This window comes from Geotrypetes seraphini, chromosome 12, assembly GCF_902459505.1.
Source record: "Geotrypetes seraphini chromosome 12, aGeoSer1.1, whole genome shotgun sequence".
In the NCBI taxonomy this organism is placed as follows: domain Eukaryota; kingdom Metazoa; phylum Chordata; class Amphibia; order Gymnophiona; family Dermophiidae; genus Geotrypetes; species Geotrypetes seraphini.
Window position 1 is genome coordinate 6648854 of NC_047095.1, and position 23868 is coordinate 6672721.

The 23868-nt window shown below is 40.7% G+C and overlaps 1 protein-coding gene across 2 annotated transcripts in view; it reads right to left on the reverse strand.

The window, feature by feature from the left end:
* Nucleotides 1-4455: 4455 nt before the first annotated feature.
* The window catches only part of DDX59 (DEAD-box helicase 59), a 48403-nt gene continuing 28990 nt past the window's right edge, over nucleotides 4456-23868 (reverse strand). The window contains exons 5-7 of one of the 2 annotated variants that reach the window (XM_033915958.1): nucleotides 21529-21681; nucleotides 14533-14661; nucleotides 4456-4903 (exon numbers count right to left, since the gene is read on the reverse strand). In XM_033915958.1, the coding sequence (XP_033771849.1) occupies nucleotides 4643-4903; nucleotides 14533-14661; nucleotides 21529-21681 (543 nt within the window). In that variant the 3' untranslated portion in view covers nucleotides 4456-4642. The remainder of the gene's footprint in view (nucleotides 4904-14532; nucleotides 14662-21528; nucleotides 21682-23868) is intronic. The other variant, XM_033915959.1, reaches the window with a different exon arrangement.

Below are 23868 nucleotides of genomic sequence, written 5' to 3' on the forward strand. Positions count from 1 at the left end.
TGCTCCCATAGTCTGTTCCAGGCCTCACTCTAGTGTAGCTGTCGCCCCTCCCCCATCCCAACACAGGCATGATCACGTCTCGTTAACAACGTGAAGAATTTAGCTAGTCGCCCAGAAGCGGAACTTGGAAGCAGGAAAACAAGATGTACGTTGCTAGCTGCTCTAGTCCCAGTATCTATTCTCATGTCCCTTTCCGTATGCATGGTTGGGAAGCAGTCAGGAGGATCTGACAGGAGCCTAGCCAGAACTGAATTTTGAAGGGGGCAGGGATGGATTGGGGAAGCCAATAATTTTCTATGCCCCCCAGCCCCTGCCATATCATACTCTCGCTGGCTGGTAGGGACCTTTAGGGGGTGTCAAGGAGTTGAATGAAAGGAGAACAAGGAGTACAGAGAACAGAAATGGGAAATAGATAAAAGATAGAAAAGAATAGTAGGAGTCTGGGAAGTGAGTACGATGGGAGAGCTAGGGGGTGAGAGGAGATGGGTCACGGGATTAATGGGGGCAGGAGTGATCCCCACTTGCTCCCTGCTCCATCAGCTCTCTCATATGACATTTTTTTTAACACCTTAGCAGTAATATTGCAAGACTGCCACTAGGGGTTAGCAGCACCATTATAAAGAAAACAGCCATGGGGCAAGAGAGATTAGATATTGCTCCCTTGTGCACCATCCTTGGGGGTAAGTCGCCGGAGGTGAGGAGAGCTGACTAGAAGATAGGTGTTTTGGGGAGGAGGAAGCTAGTTGCCTGGCCGGCCCTATGGGAGCTGTGCAGGATTGGGGGAGGGGGAGCGGCGGGGCAGCACCAATACAAAAAGTGAGTGAGGAGGTTTCCAAGTTTATTGTAAATTTGATTGAATGCATATCAGATACTAAGCGTTTTACAATAGTAAAATAAAGGTAAAAAATTAAAAACATCAACGAGAAGCACAAAACCCAAAACAAAATGTGCTAAGAACGAGCAGGAGAGGGGAGAGAACTACAATAAGTACAGGAAAGAACGTATATGGGAGAAAAACAAAAGGACCTGAGGAGGTCAATGAGAAAAATATAACAGATTCAATAGTCAAAAGCATCAATTAATAGGAAGCTTTTTAAATCCCTTGAGCTGGATTGCTCCCTCCCATGATGGTATCTGTGAATTACATTGTTATTCGGTGAATGTTATATGAAAATGTTAAAATTCTATTAAAAATAATAAAATTAAATGTTAAAAATAGTTTGGGGGGGTGTTTCTGTTTTAAATCATCAGTTTCTTCCCACTCTGCTTTTATTGAGTCAGTTGGAAATTTGGACAAACTAAGCATTAGCATCATATTTGTTATTTGAATGTTCTAATGTGTGCTTATTAGGTGCCCTCATTATATTTGTGTTATTTGAATGTTCTTCCATGCTCTCTCTTATGGTATTGTTTGTATTGTACTGATATTTATATCTGTTATATGATTGCTCTGCAGTGCTGTTAAATGTGCATATTTTTGATACAGCTTCATTATCATCCATTTAGGCTTAGGTTTGCCATTTCCATATTTACCTCATTTAGAGCTCCTTTTACAAAGCCACAGTAGTGGTTTCTATTGTGGGTCAGCGAGATAAGTGCTCAGACGCTCATAGGAATTCTATGAGCACTGGAGCATTTACCTTACCGGCCCGCAGTAGAAACCTCTACCATGCTTTTGTAAAAACCTTTACCATGCTTATTTATATTTGTACTCGTATCTGGTCATTTGTCTTGGAAATTGAACCTTCACTTATGCATAGAGGCAACAAAATGAAGAAATTACAGCAACAAGAGAAGTAATTGATTTTTAAGTTAAACAGTTTGGAGCCTATGGATCTGAATAATGGACTGGATGGTTTTGTAAAAATGAACACAGATTTTTGCTTTTGCTTCTTCTGTGTTTAGCATTGACAATTTGAGTATGTTCAGAGTGGAAAATCACTTGGGAAGAACTTCAAAAATATTTTCTGATGAAGAATGAAGTCTATTTCAACAATTGGAGGGAAAGTCTTTGGGGATTGAAATGATGTACAGCATCAAGAAGTAAAAGGGTTTTGAGCCGTGGAATTGAACATTGTAACTGATTGGCATATATTTTTACAAAGAATGTGTTTCTGATATTTTTTTAGTTCACCATCAGCATATTGGTTTTCTGAATGATTTTGAATTAGATATTGTGCGGGCATCTGTTCGAGGTAAAACATTTCCTATGAAACAGTGAAATAGAAGTGTGAAATGCCCATTGCATCTTTAAGAATGAGCGCCATTTTGAAATATATAGTTAATGTGTGTATCTGTAAGTGGTTTCCAGGGCAAGTAAATTGTAAGATATTGCTGTATTTAAGAGAGTGCTGTGCTGATTTTCTATATTTTTGCAGGCAGTAAGGCCCTCTTATCAAGCCACGTTAGGGTTGTTGTTTTTTTATTACCGGTCGCTGCAGTAAAGGCTCCAACACTCATAGAAGTACTATTATGTATCCAAAAGCAAAACAAACCAACAGACACTGCAGTAAAAATACGAAGCAGAAAACCAAGGCAAAACTGCAGGGAAATGTACAGGATGCAGAAATTTATTAGAAACAAAAAAAATCATAAAAACATGTGACATGTATAAAACTATAATTGTGGTGTCCAAAAGACTGATCCCAATATGTGTGTGGACTTTATTGACATGGATTGCACACTGTATTCATTTCTGCTATACTTTGCAAGGGCATTCAGACTCTACATCAATCCCTTACATCACAGCTCATGCACTGAGAGCCATGGCATCCACAGCTGCCTTCCTCCAGAAATCCCCTCTATAAGAGATTTGTTTAGCGGTAATTTGGATTTCAATGCATACATTTACTAAGCACTAATGTTTGTATGAAGATTCTATGACTAATTCCAACTTTGGGAAAGCAATCCTTCACACTTTGTTGTAAGGTGACAACTTCCTCCTCCTTCAACGCAAGTAACAGTCTATTTCTTTATGAAGATATAATGATTGTGTTTGGCATTAATCTGTTACCTTGTAGCTAGAGCATCACCATTTATATTATCTGATAGGATCCCCTGTCAAGGAAGAAATAGACGTTACTTACTTGTAACAGTAGCTCTCTGTGGATAAAGGGATCCTCCTACATGTCACAAGGAGTCCAACAGGAATCAGACCCATGAGCGTAGTACAAATGACTGTGGGTCAGGACCATGATCTTTCCACCAGAGCCAGCAGGGTAAAGTCAGTGAAGTTTATTTCAGTTCAAACATAAAATAGGGAAACTGAAATAAACTTCACTGACTTTACCCTGCTGGCTCTGGTGGAAAGATCATGGTCCTGATCCACTGTCTTCCTCAAAGGGATCCTATAGATCTCACCCACCCACCCGGTTATCGCAGCTATACAGAGAACTGAGGAGGAGCGTGTTAATTTAACTATTAATACAGTAGGCGGGAAGAGAGGATGCAGGCAGAGATATTAATCTAGAAAATTCTGTGCTTTTTACTACCAGTTGGGGCTGTCATACCATGACGTCAACCATTTGTGTGGCTTTAAGATCCCTTTTTCTATAGAGAACTACTGTTACAGATAAGCAACTTCTATTTCTGCATGGTATGTGTGTTCTGTAGGAGTGAGGAATTCTATGCAAATTCTGCATGTGCAGAATTCCACCAGGTGTAACTCATGGAATTAAAATGATTTTATTCATGGCAGAAGCACATTAAACACAAAATCAAGAAAGACAAAAAACCCCACTGAAAAATAAAAAATGATAAACAACAAAAATGTGGGATGAAATAACTATTACCAAAGATCATAAATAATTCATTAATACTGAAAAGAGTGGTACGGTTGAGCTTTCATTCAAAATATAAAACTCATTTGTGGTGAGACCTCAGATATTAATTCCCCAACTCACTATAGGGCAGCCTAAGCTGATCCATTCGGGAGATTAATTTATCAATCACTGGTCAATCAGCACCTCTAACTTTAATGCAAAAATCTTATCATGTTAAAACAATAAATATTCTGTAAACATTATAAGTGTGGAACTCAGCTTCAAAAAGCAATGAAACTTCACAATTGTGATCTCAACGGGGCCCATTTTGCCCGTGGCTTCGTCAGGAGATCAAGAAAAATGACTACAACTGAACATGTTCCAACCACATTTAACATCCAGTGACCAATTAGCAGAAAGCTTAATATGACCCATGTCACTATGCAATCATCCTCACAAGGACTTGTGCTCCATAAAAACCACGGGAACTTCTGCCCTGTAATGAGGATGATTGCATAGTGACATGGGTCATATCAAGCTTTCTGCCAATTGGTAAGACAGTTTTGCAAGAGAGGTTTGTGAATATTGAAGTTGTGTATTATGAAAAACGGACATGTTACTGGGAAGTATGGGTTCTTTCTGTGTGAGGATTCACAATGCAGGTTATAACTCAGAATAAATTTTGACCCGCTCCTCCAGTGTTGCAGGCATTGTTTAATACTTATAGAAGCACATTAAAACCAGTGTTGAATCACATTACATATTATTTAATGAAGCTTCCAAATTCAAAAAACATAAATACAGATTTGATTCCACAATCAAATTGACAAATACATTTTCTAAGTTCAGGCACTGTAATATACAGTATAAATCAGAAAATGTCACTTGTGAGAAGCACTTTTGTCGTGTTTCTTGATGATGGCCATGAGATTATCTCCCGTTACCAGGGTATTGTGTGAATGCTTAGATTTTGCCTCTTTCTTTTGCTGTTCATAGAGGTAAGGAGAATTTAGCAGTTGTGGTGGAAGAAGGGAGCCTGTTGGTTGGACTCGTTTTACAATATCCCAGAAAAGCTTCCTGTTGTTCTTGTTCACAAATGTAATTGCAGTTCCATTGTGGCCCAACCTTCCTGCTCTTCCAACCTGAAATATTAAAAAAAATGTCATTTTCTTTGACATTATACACCAGGTCACTGATGTTCCTGTTCAAATCTGAAGAAATTGTGGAATATTAATGTCCTAATTTTTGTATCTAATTAAATTAATTTCAATTGACCAGAATGTACAAAATTCATCCCTACAAGAGACATACAAGGTGCTCAAATGCAGTACCAATTATTGCTACTTGTTGAAAGGCATGCCCCTCCGAATCTCCTCAGGGGGTGACATTTTACAACCGAAGCCAGCTTTGTTTGGCTGAGGGGGCCCATTTTGGTGGTCAAATACAATACCAATTAATGCTAGCCAAATTGTCAAATATAATGTTGATGGAGAATCCAGCTCTGGAACTCATTGCCAGAGGAAGTAAAAACAGCATTTAATGTATCTGGGTTTAAAAAAAAGTTTGGACAAGTTCCTGGAAGACAAGTCCATAGTCTGCTATTGAAGCAAACATGAGGGAAGCCACTGCTTGCCCTGGGATCTGTAGCATGGAATGTTGCTACTATTTGGGTTTCTGCCAGGTACTTGTGAACTGGATTGGCCACTATTAGGAACAGGATACTGGGCTAGATTGTTATAACTCAGTATGTCTTTTCTTATGTTCTTAAAGAGTAGGTAGTTGGTCAAAGGTCTCTTAGTATTTTGTCAAGACCCTCCTCTATTACTGGGCAAAAGGAGTCCCCTATGTCTGTATCAGGAGGCGAGTTTGTGATCATGAATTTGACTAATGTTTGAATAATGTTCAAATCCCATGCTGGAGGTGGGGTCCTCAAAGATGATTTTAAATATATGAAGCTTCTCATATGGTAAGCTAAGACAGATGCAAGATGTAGTCAAACAGATAAGAAGTTCTGAGTTCCCTCTTGGAGAGGTAAAGTAAGGAGAAATTAGATTTTACCTGCTAATTTTCTTTCTTTTAGTCCTTCCAGACTGGCATAGATGGATAGGTTCACACTCCTCTGCCAGCAGGTAGAGATTGAGAACTGAATTCTGAGAATAGCATAAGTGGGCTGTTCAGTCTCCCTGAAATCAGTCCTCAAATAGCCAAGCAGGAAGACAAAATTGCCTAACACATATTATTTTTACTATTTTTCTTTGTCTTTGGAGGAAATAGAAGAATAATATACCTATTCCAGTGTCTACGGCAGGGGTGTCCAACCTGCGGCCCCATGAAGTATTTTGTGCGGCCCTGGTCAAGGGTGATGCAGTGTTTTCCTCTGCTGCCCCTGGATGTTTACTGTCTTGCCGGCTCCCTCCTCTGTCTTGCTGCAGTGTTTGCGCATTTGTGCGGCCCCAGAAACAATTTTTTCGGCCAATGCGGCCCAGGGAAGCCAAAAGGTTGGACAACCCTGGTCTACGGTTTACCAGCTAAAGCAGTTGACCAGATGCCACTGCCCAGAAAGGAACGCTAGAACTCCCCACCTAAACACAAAGAAAGGAAAAATGGAAATCTCTCCATACAGCATTTCTGAAAATTCTGACTGGGACTATCTCTGAGAGGAAGATCCCGTGGAGCTCTGACGAAATCTGCGGGAGGAATGAAAATTACTACGATCCCCTCCCACTGACTGAGGAGACCTATTCACAGGGAGAGACTTAGGGCAGCAGTCGGCAACACTGGTCATTAGATCTTTACCAAAAAGAAGCTGACCTTTAAAAGGAAGTCTGCTCAAGGTGGCCTTCGAGGCAGAATCCCCAGCCCAATAATGGATCCAAAGAGTCCAGCGTGTAGACATTGCATAAGCAGAGACCTTACTAAGAACTCGAATGAGATCATAAAGGGCGTCTGCTACATAATCTACACCATCCACTACCAGTGGAGGACAGGCAGATATGGCCGCAGAGGACGCACCGCACAATCTGGAATGACAGGCACGTGCCGTGAAGGAAGCAGTCGTTGCCGCTTTCAAATTTTATTTTTCCTTTCAAATGACACTGTATGATTCCCCCCCACCCCCTGTTTTATTTCTATTTAAGCATATTATACAATTGTATACAATTGTTTAGGTTTGTTGTTTTTTTTTTTTTATTAATTTTTATTATTTTCAACTTAAATTTCAAGTATTACACTTGTACAGAAAGCAAGAATAGAATGGATATCAAATACAATAGTAATATAATTCCTAAGTTAACAAATATACTATTTATGCTCAAGTCCACAAATTAAGATCCAAGAATTAAAGAAACTTGGCGAGATTATATAGAAAAACAATAATAATAACAAGAAACTGAGAGCTATAGCATTGAGATGGGGTCACAATATCCAAATTATAGGGCTCAAAGATTGTTAACATTCAGACGAGGCATAGCCACGAAGTTGGTCAGTTGTGATGGTTCGAAAAACACATATTTAAAAGTACGGTAATATACAATACACTTACACGGGTGTCTCAAATAAAAAGTTGCCCCCAAAGATAAAACCCCAGGTTTCAAAAGAAGAAATTCACAGCGGCGCCTTTGCGTCTCCCGTGCCAAATCTGGGAACATTTGTATTTTATAACCAAGAAAGCTTTTTTGTCTATTTTTAAAGTAAAGTTTTAACAACCATGTTTTATCAATTGGCAAAGCTAAAGTAATAATCATAGTGGCTGGTGGTGCTAAATCCTTCTCAGATGTTTCTAAAATCTGTGAAATGTTTAAGGATTCTTGATCTGAAGATTTAACTTTTGGTTATTGATTTTGTTCTTTATCAGGCAAATAATAAACCCTTGAAAATGGTGGTAATGAATCCTCGGGTATCTCTAAATTCTCCACTAGATATCTCTTAAGCATATCTCTAGGTGTTACTAACTCGAGTCTTGGAAAGTTAATTAACCTTAAATTATTGCTACGTGAGTTGTTCTCAAGCATTTCAATCTTCTTCCTTAGGTTAATATTGTCTTTAACTAAGGTCTCTTGAATTTGTTTCGATGATTCAATTTCTTTTTCTATTTTTTGAATAGATGAGTTAGAAGTATTCGTTTCTTCTCTTAAGTTCTTCAATTCCTTATCGTGTTCCTTAATTTTCCCTTCAATTTGATGAAATGTAGGAGTAATATTTTTAACAAAACCAGCCATTAAGTCCCAAATAGAGTCTAAAGTCACTTCTGCAGGTTTAATCAGTACAATTGGAGTTTGTGTAAGTGTAAAGTGCTCACCGTCCTGAAGTCCTTCGAGGGGTGTCTTCTGTCCTTCCCCCTCATGTTGAGATGGTATTCCCCCAGACATCTCCATGGGGGCCCTGGAAAGGTGGGCTCCAACCTCCGAGCTCTCCAGTAAATCCTTCCTTGCCTCTGGAGAGGAGAAAACCAGTGAATCCGGGGTTTCCCCGCCCCTGGGAGAGCTGGTCGTCTGGTGCTGCGGGGGCGGTGCCCTAACGTCGGGGCTCAGCGTAGTATCGGGCCCAGGAGCATCCACAATGGGTTCGCCTCCCTGTGTCCTCTGCGGGCCGCCATCCAACATCGCTGTGACCTCCTGCATGCGCCGCAAGAGTTCGTGTATGTTCCCGAGACCCGGGGCTCCAGGACGCCGCGAGGCAGAAGCGGCACTCCGGCCCTGTCTCTTCGGCATCGCGGTAAGTGAAAACTGCTAGAAAAGTTCCAACAAATGCGATCCTGGGACACGCAGCTCAGCGCGTCCTGCTCTCAGATCGCCATCTTGGATCTCTCTAGGTTTGTTTGTTTTTATAAATAGTATATCAAGTGATAAATAAACTTGGAAAGTTGCAGCACCTGTATCCTATCCCTGATTTGGATGAGGAGACTTTATGGCCGTCAGTGATAGATGGATAGTGTCTGCCATCACTAAAGGGGGCTCTGCTCTTCAGGATCCACAAGATTGTTGGATGAAATCTCCCTTTAAACAGTTTTGATATGGTGATCTTAATAATTCAAGCAGCTATCTCCTTATACTTCATTGTGCCAAAGAAAGGCTCAGAAGTAGTCACTCGGTATGGAAGAAGCCATGGATGTACCTTTAGAAAGCGTGAGGAACACTAAGAAGTACTGCCCCTGAGGAAACGAACAGCGTGAAACAGTTGAGTCATCATCGGGCATATCAAGTTAAGTGCTCTTTTTAGTCTTTTTTGCTCATTTTGGATACGCACAATCTTGGCATCCCAAGTCCTCTAAATTTTCTTCACACTTCTACCTCTAACCCTCTGTTGTAGTTCCTTCCTATTTCTCCTACTGTAAACCGCATCGAGCTCTACGAACATGGAGATGATGCGGTATACAAACCTAAGGATTAGATTAGATTAGATTGCTCTTTTTTAACACACAAAATAGAAAAAGAAAAAAGTAATGTCAAAATGAATTTTTAAAAAGGCACAAAAAATACAGATATAGTTCTGTTGGACCAATGATGAATTACATTACCCCAATAAGGACATTTAAACAGAAAATTAGTGTCCAAGGTGGATGAGGTCCCTTATATCTGTATAATTTTCTATACATGTTGGATTGAAAAGTTTACTACTTTGTTGCATGGGGGATTAATTCACCCATTAAACAATCTAAAATATTACAACTGCAGTGCCACAAGGTAGATGTGGTGATGTTGCAGGAAACACTTCTGAATGACATTGAACATGCCAAACTGAAGCAGTGGTGGGTGGGAGAATGTGTCGCTGCCTCTGCGTCTACTAAAAGGAGGGGTGTGATGAAATTATTTCAGAAAGGATTGGTGGATAAATTACAGGTCTTGGATAAAGATTAGGGGGCGGTTTGTGCTCTGTTGGGGGATAATTTCCAGGCAGGAAATGGTGTTCTGTGGCATCTATACCCCTAATAATAATAATAACTTTATTTTTCTATACCGCCATAGTCAGGCGACTTCTAGGCAGTTCACATTGAAAGAAGGCTGGACAGTCAGCGAATGATAAGGAGCCTAAAAAAGAAAAGTTACATACTAATTTAAGTTCCATGGGTAAAGAATACATGAAAATTGGAGCTTCCAGAGCTTGAATAGCGTTTACAGGGGGTATGTTTTAGTTTAAGGGTGGTCTGTTTTAGTCAATGAATTTGTCGAATAGGGCGGTTTTTATTGCTTTTTGGAATGCATTGAAAGTCAGTTTGGGTTCATTTATGTAAGTGATCCTGACTTTTATAATATCTTGATACATAAACTATTACTTTAAGTCACTGCCCCTTTGTCTTTGGGGAAGACTTCAATGCTATTCAGGATACCATGCTGGATGGTATGGGTAGTGCAGGCCCTGAGAGGGTGGTGGGTGCTAACGAACTCCGCAAATTCAGTGAAGCCTTGGATTTAGTGAATGTATGGTGTGACTTCATTCACATTTCTAGAGCACATGGTACACAATCCCAAATAGATTATTTGTGGGTCACCAAAAATGTGTTTAGATTCCTTGAAGAGGTGGATATTGGGACCTACACAATTTCCAATCATGCTTGGGTATGGATGCAATGGACAGGGGTCAGCCAAATCAAGGGAACCAGAGATGGGTATTCCCCTTAGCGTTATATGGAGATGCCAGATTTTGGAAGCTCTTCTTGTCTCGGTAGAAAGAATATAAAAGTCATAGTTCCCATGCAGAGGGAGACCCCATAATTTTTTGGGAGGCAGCCAGGGCGATCCTTAGAGGGGAAATCATAAGTTATAATAGTCATGTGAGAAAAGCATGGGATAGGGAAATTCTGAGATTGGACCAATTGATCTGTAAGGCAAGGCAGCACTATGGATGCTCAAAGAGGCTGGACCACTGGAAGGAGTTAATGGAACTCCAAAAGTAGCTTTAAATGACCTCCTTCATCAAAAAGCACATAAATCTTTTGCTTATTATAAATATCGACTATATAGATTTAGCAATAAAGGGGGACATCTTTTGGCCTGCCTAGTGGCAGCCAAGACCGGCCCAACGCGGGTGCTGATGTTGAAAAATGACAGTGGAGTCAGAGTTTCCTTGGACCAGGGTATATGTGAAATATTTTATAACTGTTACCAAAAGCTATATGGCCCTCTACTGGAGGAAGGAATGCCGGCTTTTCTGTATCTGGATAGTATGCCGTTGCCCCTAGCAGACAAGGAACGTTTGAATGCCTCCATAACACCTGAGGAGGGCTACTAGGTCATAACACATAGTCCTTTGATGAAAGCGCCCGGGGAGGATGGATTGTGAGCCGAATTCTACAAAATTTTAGGTGAGGAGATAGTCCAACTGCTAACATCCCTGTTCAATGTCTTGGTTAATGTGTTTATTTCTTCTCAGCCATGTTGGTCTTTTATGGTTCAGCAGTGCAATCACCATTGTTTTGGGTTTCAATGCTTTCTAGAAATGTTTTTTAAATTGCATGTCATGCTGGCTCCCAGTGTTCAAACACGTTGTGCCTTTCATTCTTTCATACTAAAGTGGTCCAGTTTTTTTTTCTATCGTTGCCACTAATTTTGTTGCTTGGTTCTCCTGCAATTCTGCTACCTTTTACTTTTTCTGTCTTTGCCACTGGTTTTCTTCCTTGGTTCTCCTGCAATGGTGCTGTCCTTTAAATTTAGTTTTCTCATATCATTGATGGGTATAGCACTCATGCAGTACCCTTTTATAGCTAAAGTGCCCTTTTTTCATTAGCCACCAAGGAGGTATTCTGAGCATTTTAGTATTATATCATTTTTACTTTTATTTTTCATCTCTATTCCCAGTACTGTATGTTATCTGATTTTGAAGTGCTTGAGCGCCATCTATCGTGTATGCTTTGAATTACACTTTCTTGACGCTGATACAGCTAATTCTGTTAAGAGATAGGCTCAATGATTATCTTCTTTTAAATATTTTTCAGTTCAGAAATTGATTGGATTAATGGTTCATTTTACATTTCATTTTAGTTTTTATTTAAAAGGATGGAGATATATATGTTTTGCGTTTATTATCCTTTTTTATGATATTTTATTATGTTTGTATTCTTTTATCATGCTTATTCATATAGTGGAACCTTGGTTTACGAGCATAATTCGTTCCAGAAGCATGCTCGTAAACCAAATTACTCAAATATCAAAGCGAGTTTCCCCATAGGAAGTAAGGGAAACTCGCTTGATACGTTCCCACCCATCCCCACCCCCCGAGGCCAGCGCTGCTGCTCCACCCCCCCCCCCCCCGAGAACCGGCATTGCTCCCCTCCCCCCCCCACGAGAACTGAGAATCTCAGACAGAGCGAGAACCAGAAGGCCTTGAGCATGCACAGATGCTCAAAGCCCAGGCAAGAGGCAAGAACTTCTTTCACCAGCACCGGCATGTCCTGTGGGCTGCGTGCCGGTGCCAGATGGGAAATAAGATTGAATGCTGTTCGGGCGGGGGGGGGAGCGATGCCAGTTCTCGAGGGAGGGTGCTCGCAAATTGAGTCAACGCTCAGTTTGCGAGACAAGATTTGCGAGAATATTTTGCTTGTCTTGCAAATCACTCGCAAACCGCGTTACTCGCAAACCGAGGTTTGACTGTATTTATATTCATTTCTTATGTATTTTTATGCAATTTTTTAGGTGTAAATGTTATGCAATTTTATTGATATTGATTGACAATTTGATTTTTTTTTTTTTAATTTAAGTTTAATATATTTACAATATCATAAAGATATCAAGGAAAAAAGGGTTCCAGAAAAATTTCCAATACAACAAATAATACAAATAAACAATCCTTTACAAGCCCACTAAAAGGGGGATCATATTGCTTATATCAACTAAGTTTAAGGAAAAACAAGGAAATGGGATGAGTTTCAATAAACCCAAATCATTCCCACCTGAGTTAGGATATTGGACATTACTACCCTATTTTCTCGGCAATAAATGAAACAAAAAAGGAGAAGGAAAAAAAAAAAGAAAAATCAACTCACTTCTGTTCACGAGCTACCAGAAATTGTTGCAATTGAATGGGGTCCCAAAAGACAAACTCAGTATCTTGTATCTTAACCAAACATTTACAAGGAAACTGCAAATAAAATGATGCCTCAAGTGCCAGTACTCTAGTCCTTAATTTCAAAAATTTTTTTCTTCTAAACTGTGTGGCTCTTGAGACATCAGGAAACATACTAACCAAATCCCCACAGAACTTGGTCAGTCTATTTTTAAAGTCAAGTTTCATTAACAGCATTTTATCTGTCTCACTAGAACATGTTAGACTCATTGTGGACCGAGTCTGAATAACATCTTGAGAGTCTTCTAAGATCTCCGTCAAATTAACATCGTCTGTTACCAGATGGTCCACATCCTGTACAGTTTCCTTTTTCTTCTGGGGAATGTAGTAACAGTTATTTATTGGAAAGCTATCCGCATTGGCTAATCCCAGTATCTCCTTAAAATATTTTCTTAATAATATTTCTGGTAGTAACAAATGAGTCACTGGAAAATTAACCAAGCGAAGATTCTTTCCCCGATGCATATTTTCTAACATTTCCATTTTTAAATGCAATGATGTAGAATCTTTTACAGCAGATAGTGAAACAGCTTGCAATGTATTACACTGAGTTTCAATCCCACCTAATCTAGTTTCCAAACATTTTAAATTGGCATCTTGAGAAGAAGACTGCTGAAATGTGGCCTTGGAGGCAGTGTCCCCAGCCCAAGAAAAGTTTAAAAAATGTCGGCACGCAGATACCTTATAAGCGGTAAGAACTTGAAAGAGATCAGAAAGGGCATTCGCCACATAATCCACCCCATCTAGCACTAACTGGGGACAAACATCCACTTCTGCAGAGGACACCCTGTGCAATCTCACGTGACCAGCATGCACCACAAAGGAGGCTGCTGCCGCCTTGAAGTCGCCACTTCAAATTTATTAAAAAAAAAATAATAGCCACTGTGTGATCCTGGGAATGCTTAAACACTACTCCTCCAACTAGGGAGGGCCTGCACACCAGGTATCCTGTAATACAGCGGATTTTACTCAGTCTCAGTAGTACCCAGCCTGTTAGTACCTTTTACAGTAGATGAAAGGAGGAAAAGGATTTTCTGCCTCAGAAACAGTTCCATATAACCAAATTGAAGATCTTGGAACTGGCAGTTGGCTGGATACCAACTGTAACCTCCACCCCCATGGATCCTCTCCACGCAATCGGGGGGTGAGAAATGCAGCCTGCACCCTGAAACCAAGGGGGGGGGGGGAGTTCTGCTCTGGATGCCTACAGCCTATGCTTAAAACCCGTGACAATGTCAGCGGGCAAGCGAACTCCCAGGGGAACAAACCCCGAGTCCAAGAAGGTAGTACACAGCAGGCTGGCTTCACAGATCTACCGAAGTTTCTCAATGAAGTATCAGTCCAGCTCCATGGTATTGCATCATTTCCACTGACAGGGGACCACCAGAAAGGGGTTTCAAGGCACTGAAACCACCGAAAAAGCAAACTTTAAGCGAAAAATTAAGAAAAAGAAGCAAAGCAATTCAAAAGACTTCTGCACAGATTGCTTGCAGAAATTGAAACTGGATATAGTTGTAATTCTCAGTCTAAGGGGGAGGAGCATGTGCTCAGAAAAGTACTGGACTTCTTCAACTCCTGGATTGCAGGTTGGGACTGAACCCCAAGTGTATGGAATCCGGAAGGGACGTAACAGAAAGAGAAACTGTAAACACAGCATTGATTTATTTAAGTAAAACATACTGAAGTCTTTGTATAATGTTATTATGATCCGTACCTGATGCACATATTCATCCATGCTAGAAGGCATATCAAAATTCACAACCAATTTGACATTGACCAAGTCTAGTCCTCGTCCAAGGACACCTGTGCTGACCACAACTTCATAATCCCCTCGAAGCAGCCCCTGTCAATTAGAAAAGCAAGCAGACAGATGTATTTCTTCATCTTTTTCTTAACCTATCTTTCTTCTGGGATCTAGAAGTTTTCTTGTCATCAACATACCATGCACTAGTGATCAGTGCTCTTGCTCAGTAATAAAAAGGCATTGCACAAGAAGGTACAAGTACACAAAGCTTTTTGTATTTCTTTCTCAGAAACTCCAGCATGAAAATAATTATGGGCACTATGTCTAGCCTATTAGAAAAAAATAAAATTTTAATTTCCACAAGTCCAAAATGTAGCAGTCCAACAAATTAGAGATTATAAATGGTGAGTTAGCATTCCCCTGTGCCTTTGGGGCCTTTGTTGGCTGCCAGTTCGTATTTTACAAATGATCTGAAATCTAACTTTGAACCATTTGACTAAAGATATCTTAGAGAGATTATCTAATTTAGCATTCTTTTATCCTAGTATTAAATCCCAAGCAGAAACTTTTTTTTATATCTGCTATCTGTAAAAGACAAACATTTAGGAGAGAGGGCTTTAAATTTCAAATTTTCAAATTTCAAATTTATTAGGATTTTATATACCGCCTATCAAGGTTATCTAAGCGGTTTTTACAATCAGGTACTCAAGCATTTTCCCTATCTGTCCTGGTGGGCTCACAATCTATCTAACGTACCTGGGGCTATGGAGGATTAAGTGACTTGCCCAGGGTCACAAGGAGCAGCGTGGGGTTTGAACCCACAACCCCAGGGTGCTCAGGCTGTAGATCCAACCACTGCGCCACACACTTTAACATAAATGGTGCCACTACTCAGGAATACTTTACTGGTTAAACTTCACCATGTACAGTAGTTGGCTTCTGGTGACGTCACCAGAGTGTTAGCTTGGACCCTGGATAGTAAATAATCTTCTCTCATCCTTGCAGGGCTTTAAAATAGCGCTTTTCTCAGCAAACGGAGCTTTGGAACTGCATTGTGAGCGCTCATGCCATCTAAAAAGCGATTGGAAGATGGTACCAGAGAAAAGCGGCCTGTGCCATTTGCACAGGGCCTCCAGCTTGTCCATGCGAGAGTTGGGAGAGAGTGTGTCGGAGGACGAGTCAGAGAGGGGCACCTCCCCTAGGCATCAACGCACAGAGACTTCAGCAGCGGTCACAAAAGCTGACCTCCAGCAATGGGCATCTGCAGTTAAAGGCAAAATTAAGGATGCAGTAAAGGAAATTCGACAAGATTTTGCTGACCTTTTGGGGCGCATTGAAGACACTAAAAAACAGATTGGAGATCAGGAAGATGCGATGCAGGACTTGCACTCCATGGTCAGCGATACTCAGAAAGATTTGCAGGACTGTATGTCCAGGGTGGAAGATCTGGAGAGTAGATCGTGGAGACACAATGTCCACATTAGGGGTGTCCCTGACATGGAGGACTACAAGACACTACTGCAGTGGTGCATGACATCTACAACCATCTGATTGCTCCAGAAGGGGGAGAAACTATGGGTTCTGGTAATACCTTGAAAGTGGATCAGGCTCATGGGACTTTGGGCCCTAAGAAAAATGACTTTCCCAAAGATATAATCACCTATTTACATAACTTTCATGATAAAGAAAAGTTAGTGAGAAAAGCCCAGGAAATCGGTGTTATTAGGTGGAAAAGTAATAAAGTAGAAATCTTTCAGGATCTCTCATCTATTAAGCTACAGAAAAGACGGGAGTTTCGACCTATTCTCAATGTGCTGAAACAGAAGAATATCAGATATCGCTGGCTGTTTTCTTTTGGGCTCCTAGTTACAATCATAAGAAAGTGTCAATGGTGCCTGAAGCATGGAACCTGCTCTGTAAGGAGGGCCTGATGAATAAGGAAGATTAGCAGCTCAACAATTGGAGAAATTTTGATGGAAGGCAGCTACGCAGAGATTGTGCAAGAGGAGACTTAATGCCCAGGGGGAGACTGCCACTCCAGAGGATAGATCAGAACTACCTGATACCTGATCAGATGTTATTTGAGAGGATTTGATTTTGACTGTATTCTGCACTGCCCTTGTGGCTAGTACATTACTTTGATGGATCTTATGGTGCGCATGAGAGTATGTGTGAGAGAGAGATATTCTGGGTGTTGTATGAATGTATGAGGTTGGAGTAGATGGGGCTGGGGGAGGGTAGTTTAATGTGTGATGCGAGGTCTGGTAAATTCACCTGAAGTCATGGAAGCAATCAGGAGTAGAGGATTGGTGGGACTGTGGGGTGGGGGAGGAAGGGAGTTATGGTAGCTTTGGGGGGATGGGGGGCTTCTGGGTAACAGGGGGTACTGTATGTGCGGGGGAAGGAGGAGAGGTACTTCTGCAGGAGATGTTGGAGGGCTGATGGTAAAGGGAGCAATCAATAAACTACAATATTGCAGTTTCAATGTGAAAGGTTTGAATATGAGCAGAAGAACTGACCCAAATGTCTGCACAGACCAATTCAAAGAGAAACAAAAACCACTGTGGAGAAGAGATTTTTATGTGGTTTGCCAAGTTTTAATATCAATAAAGTCCATCTCAGGAACATCACTTCTCTAAAATGGTTTTTGTTTCTCAAAGATTTGAATATGCCACGAAAACGCTAATTACCATTAAAAGAGATGAAACGTTTGCTGATTGATATCTGGGGAGAAATTGGTAAATTACAGGGAATATCCAGTACGGGCATGGGCTTCTAATAGACAGGAAAAAAAAGAAGGTAGGGGTGGGAATTTTATTTGCTGAACATTTGAAAGTGACTCCTGAGAAGGAACTGAGGCATGAGGGGGGTCATTGGATTATCTGGATTAGTACCTTGTTTCAATAAATTTTTATAAAGATTTTCAAGAAAAGAACAATATGCAAACTTTAGGATGAACAGCAACAAAAGAGCACCAACATAACATAAAACTCACTTTTATACCGCAAATACGCTAAATTCTATGCGGTTCTTGCAAGATTACGAGTACAAAAGATGAGAAGAAGGCAGAGCATGCCTAATTTTTGAAGTATTCAGTGAAAAGATACGGTTTTAAGACATGTTGAAATTGTAGATACGAGTCAGTCGACATAATTAAGCAAGTCAAATCCTTATCCCATATTGCCGCTTGAAAGGACAGCAGATGTTGTTGAAATCTTTTATATTTACAACCCTTGGCAAATGGAAAAGAGAATAGTGCATGTGATTTCCTGGAATGTTTGAAGTTATTGAATGTAATGATTCTAAGAGATATTCTGGAATTAAGACTGCCAATACCTTAAAACAGAATAACCAAACTTGAACTTATTTTGCGCTTCTATCGGTAGCCAATGTAATTGATGATGGTAAGGTGTAATATGTTCCAAATTCCAAACAGTAGAAATTATATGATAAAGTATTGGCCAGGGTACTGTCGGTAAAAGAGGGACATTTAATAGTGGGTAGGGATTTTAATTTGGTATTGGACCCTACAGAGAACACTTTTTTTAAAAAATTATGTTTATTAGAAATTGCAATAAAGGGAAACACTTTAAATATGAGAGGAAAAGGTTGAAACATTTTTTGGATGCCCTCAACATAGTGGATGTGTGGAGAACTCAAACATTGGCAGGACAGAGACTATACTTACTATTCTCTAGTGCATAATGTCTACACTAGGATTGATATGTTCTGCTTGGATAAGAAAAAAAAATCTAAAATGACAGAGGAGCAGAAATTGCGAAAAATACTGGCATATTTGGAGCAGCAGCATAAAAGAGGTCAGGGGGGAGAGCAGATCAAGTCAAGAGACCCGATCTGCATTGGGGAAATTAGTGGATGAGGACATCAAATTTAAACTGGAACGCCTATGTCTAAAAATTTTTGAATCTGGCAATAGGGCTGGTAAATTACTGGCGTATAGATTAAAAATACAACAAACCCAATCCAATATTATGTCTATTAAGAATAAACAAGGTAGCATCCTTACTGATAAGGAGAATATTCAGCAACGTTTTCGGGAATTCTTTCAAGAACGCTATACCCTCGGGTAACAAGGGTTGGACTCTGATGTTGAGCAGTACCTGACAGAACTAGGTCTGGCGTCTGTGTCAGAGTCTGACGCACAAGGGTTAGATAAGGATGTGACTGAGGAGGAAGTTCTATGGGTGATTTCTACTTTAAAACCAGGGAAATCCCCAGGGGTTTATTTTACAAAAAATTTATATCACTTGTTGCACCCTTTTGGTGAGGGTTTCAAACTTCCTGCGCAAGGGGGCACAGATGCATTTTTGATGCGGCTGTCGGCATAACGGTTCTTCCAAAACTGGGAAAAGGTATCACTCAGTGTGGTAGCTTTAGATCTATTTCCCTTTTGGGAATCGATACTAAGATCCTAGCCAGGGTATTTATACATTTATGCTGGCCCTTATCCATCTGGATCAGGTGGGGTTTATAGGATGGAGACAAGCGGCAGATGGGATTAGGCAGGTACTCAACCTAGTGTGGCAGTGTGCTGCATGCAAATTTGTGTGCTCAGCGCTTACTGAAGGTTCTTTGTGGGTGGTGGTGGACGCAGAAATAGCGTTTGACCATGTGGATTGGAAATTTATGACTGTAGTATTGCAGCGCATGGGGTTTGGTGATCAGTGTATATCATGGATCCTAACGCTTTACAACGGTCTGCTGGCTTGTGTTAAAATCAACAGTCTACTCATCCCCATTTGAGCTCTGGCGGGGCATGAGGCAAGGATGCCACCTCTCACCTCTGCTCTTCGCTTTGGTGATTGAGCCTCTGGTGCAGAAGATCCAATAGTCAAACCAGGGTCCAAGGGGTAGAACATAAACTATCTGTTTGCGGACGATATCTTGGCCATAGTAGAGAGCATGGAGACCTCCTTGATGGTCCTCCGGGATCTCACGAGCCAGTATGGATCCCTAAAGGGCCTTAAAGCCAATTTAACCAAGACCGAGATACTGAATATATCAGTGCTGGAGGTGGAAATTCAGGGGTTGAAAGCCAGAGTACCATTCAGATGGGTGAAGGGGCTGATCAGATATTTGGGGATTCAACTGAAGGTGGACTGGAGAAAGCTATTTCAGTTGAATTATAGTCAATTGGCATCTATGATAATGAGGGATTTAGAGAGGTGGGATAAGTTCTATATATCTTGGATGGGAAGAATGGAAGCAGTCCGGATGATCGTTTTACCTAAATTTCTATATTTGTTCCAATTGAAATTCCTCCGGCTTACTTTCACAAGTGGCATAGGAGTCTATTTCAATTCATCAGGGAGAGTAAATATCCTAGAGTAGCTCGGCAGGCTATATTTAAACTTAAAACATAAGGGGGACTGGGTGTCCCCAATTTGGAATCTAACTACCAAGCAGCTTGACTTAAGAGCTGTTGTTGAATGGCAAGCTTTACCTACTAAATAGTGGGTGACAGTGGAACAAGGGCTATTTAATGGGCCTAGAGGCATCAGCTGTCTCCGGTACCTTCCTTGGGTGGGTCTCAAGGGAGTGGACTTGATAAGTCTTACTAACCCATTTGTTCAATGGATGTTAAGGGTTTGGCAGGGAGTGGGCCATCATTTATTACTCTCTACTAAAGGGCTTCATTTTTTGCCCATATTATACGCTTTGGATTTTATTCCCGGCAGGGAAGGTGGGATATTTAAAAGCTGGAAGAGACTGGGATTGAAGTATTTTGGCCAATTCTTGGAAAAGAATACCATTCGAGACTTTGCTAACCTTAGGAGCCCAATATCAGCTTGCTCTTGGAGACATCTTCCCTTATTTACAGGTGACGAATTATCTACTTAGAGTACAAGCAGCAGATCCGGGGTCTTTCAGGAGATTGGCCTTTGACCATACCAGGAAAATGTCATATATGCTGGCTTGGGAAAGGAATGTGGGGACAATCTTTACTCAGAGAGAATGAGAATGCATATCTTTACGATTACATCATATAGCGGTTGCTCCCCTATTGGTAAAAAATGTTTTCAAGCTTCTTGTGAGATGGTATCTGACTCCAGCCATTTTAAGTAAGATGACTGGGACAGCTATTGCGGATTGCTGGAGGGTCTGTGGGTTCTGGAGCATTCTACCATATGTGGTGGGAATACTGCTTACTCAAGTCATATTGGGAGTAGGTTTTTCAAAATGTAAGTGGTCTCCTGCAGGTTCCTCAACCGCTGAAGGAGGAGACAGCCCTGTTGGGAGTAGAGGTGGAGGGGATGGATGCTACTCAGGACAAACTTATGCTTTTAATGTTTACGGCAGCCAGAATAGTGGTGGCTCAGCATTGCAGAGGTCCTGATCTGCCTTCTCTCTCTTTAATGCAGGAAAGATTGGGATGGGTATGTGTTCGTTACAGATTATCTGCCATGCTGACCCAACATGCAGTTTTGGGATATTTGAGGAAGATATCTGGAGGTTGAGGAGCTTGAGGCTGCTAAGGCAGACTCAGACCTATAGGGCACTGGTTTATTATCTTTTCATGGTATTATAGTTAAGGGAGACACAAAGAACTTCTACTCTGATAGGAACTTTCATTTTAAGGATTTGCTGTGCTGTTGCATAGATATAGAGCAATTACTGTTACCTGAGGGGGAATTATGTTTTCTTGTTTTATGAGGTTTACTTTCATTTTATATAGCAGGGCCATGGTGACATGATATTTATGTAAAGTTATGTAAAGTAGTAACGTTTTCTCCGTTTGCCAGCCCTCTAAAAACACTGACAACATCTGCAACAGGTAATGCGGAGTTTTTAGTCACTGTGCATTAATTCTGACTACCAATGTATGGTAAGTGCAAAACCTTAATACACCTTAATAAGTAAGGACCATAGACAAACTGGAATTGAAACACATATTTAATATACACCATAGGAACACAAATCTGTTCAGTTTCATGATAAACAAACCTGCAAAATCTTGGTTCTTTCATTCTGTGATTTATCAGAATGCATAGCAATGGTTTGGAGCCCAGTAATTTTCAGCACTGCATCACTGAGAAGGTCAGCTCCTAGTCTGCACTCCACAAACACTAAAACAGGGGGATGGAAGAGCTTCTTGTCCTGAAAATGGAAAAATGGTCATTTCAAAAAGCTGTATCCATTAGCAGATTGAAAATACTTGCAAATATAGTACTTCATTATGATCTTTTTAAAAAAGTTATCCTAAAATAAATGGAATATTGTATTAAGCCACCTCAAAGGTTAAACAGCAGCTCCTAGGCAAAGGACTAACCCCCTCTTTTATTAAGCCCGGGACAGATAGGGAAAATACGAGTACCTGCTTACTAGTCAATGTAGTGTAAATCACTTTGATATCTGCAAAAAAAGCAGTATATCAAATGAAAAGATAACCATAACCATAAGGACTGAATGGGTGTCAGAGCATTTGCCATGCAGCACCCGCTCCCACGGCTTAGTAAAAGACAGCCTAAAGCAGATCCTAAAGCCCACATCACAAAATGTTCATTAGCCTAACAAAATTGCTCAGCTACTTTATAGCTTCCTTTACACTCAATTTAACTGAACTATTAATACATTCTGCTTAGGCTGGCAAGAACTGGGAAAGCAAAATTCAAAGCCACTAATTGATGGAATCCAGCCACCAAAATTGGCTAAATTTATGTTGTCAAGCACACTGACAGCTGTTTTTTATTTCTTAAACAAAATCTAAAACTATCAATAATACACTCTGCAAAATAGGTAAATTCACAAAGAATCTGAAGAAAGAAAAGAGATTAGGTTCTTACCTTGATAGTATCTTTTCCAGTGAATAAGAATGGTATGCTGAACCATAGGACTGTCCATGCCTGATCGCGAGCATTCTGCAGAACATGTCAATTACAGATTTTTAGCTCCTCATCTTTCTCCCAGGTCTCCGTTGTCCTCTTCAGTTCATACCAACCAAAGCAGGCAACAGCCCTATAGGAAGAGACAGGAGAAGGAGGGGGGGTACAGGGAACTCCCCAAACCAAGTGTCTGATCTGCTCAGAGAAATCACTGAATAAATAGTAATGCAAATAAAACTTTAACAAGCCTTTAAGAGGAAATATGTTAAACAAGAACATAAACAGCCTGAACATTTATGGAGCTTAAACATTCTTCCCTTTTATGTACCATACAAAGACTCTTCATAACCTCAGAGTCTGACTTGACAGGATAATCTCAACTGTGAAGCTGACCATGAAGCTTAAGACAGAAAGAAGCACATCAGATAAGTGCTGGGCAAGGGATTCATCATACCATTCCTATCTACTGAAAAAAGATATTATCAAGGTAAGAATCTAATCTCTTTATCCAGTGCAATAGGAATGGTATGCTGAACTGTAGAAATGTACATAAGCAGTCCCCAAATTCTTGGATGGGAAAGAGAAGCCTGCTCGTAGGACTGAGGACCCAAAAGCGGCCATCCTCCCGTGCAGCTATGTCCACCCTGTAGAATTTGGTGAAAGTATGAAGGGAAGACCAGGTTGCTGATCTACAAATCTCCGCAGGTAGAACTGCCTGAGCTTCCACCCAAGAGGCCACCCCACTTATCGAATGCACCTCTAAGGAGACAGGCAGTTGTTTGCCACAACTGATGTAGGCAGAGGATATTGCTCTACGAATCCATCTAGAGATGGTAACCTTGGAGGTAGGTCTACCTCATCTCGCCTGATTAGTTAACACAAAAAGATGATCTGACAGATGAAACTCAGGTAATGCAATAGTAATCTTCTGATGTTGAAAACCTTTAAGGCCTTGCCTTTTTTCTTAGACCATGGGGTGAAGGAAAAATTATGTTCTTACCTGTTAATTTTCTTTCCTTTAGACGAAGCAGATGAATCCAGAGACCAATGGGGATAGCACACATCTACCAGCAGGCGGAGATAGAGAAACTGATTAACAGGTGGTCCTATTGGCTGGCACTCCTCCTGTATCTCCAGTAAAGCTCCTTGCCCAAGCATCCGTAACCATCAATAGGCATAGCATGTAAAATACTTCTTTCCCATAACAAATCTCAAAAGGCAATAATACAGAATACAACCATCAATAATAACAAACTTTGAAAGTTGGAAAAGAAAAAACTGACAGACAATATCCAGAAGGGGTGAGGCTCTGGATTCATCTGCTGCATCTAAAGGAAAGAAAATTAACAGGTAAGAACATAATTTTTCAAACAGCAGCAGATGAATCCAGAGACCAATGGGATGTAGCAAAGCAATCCTCAATCTGGGTGGGAAGCAAACGCCGCCTCCGCAACAACCAAAG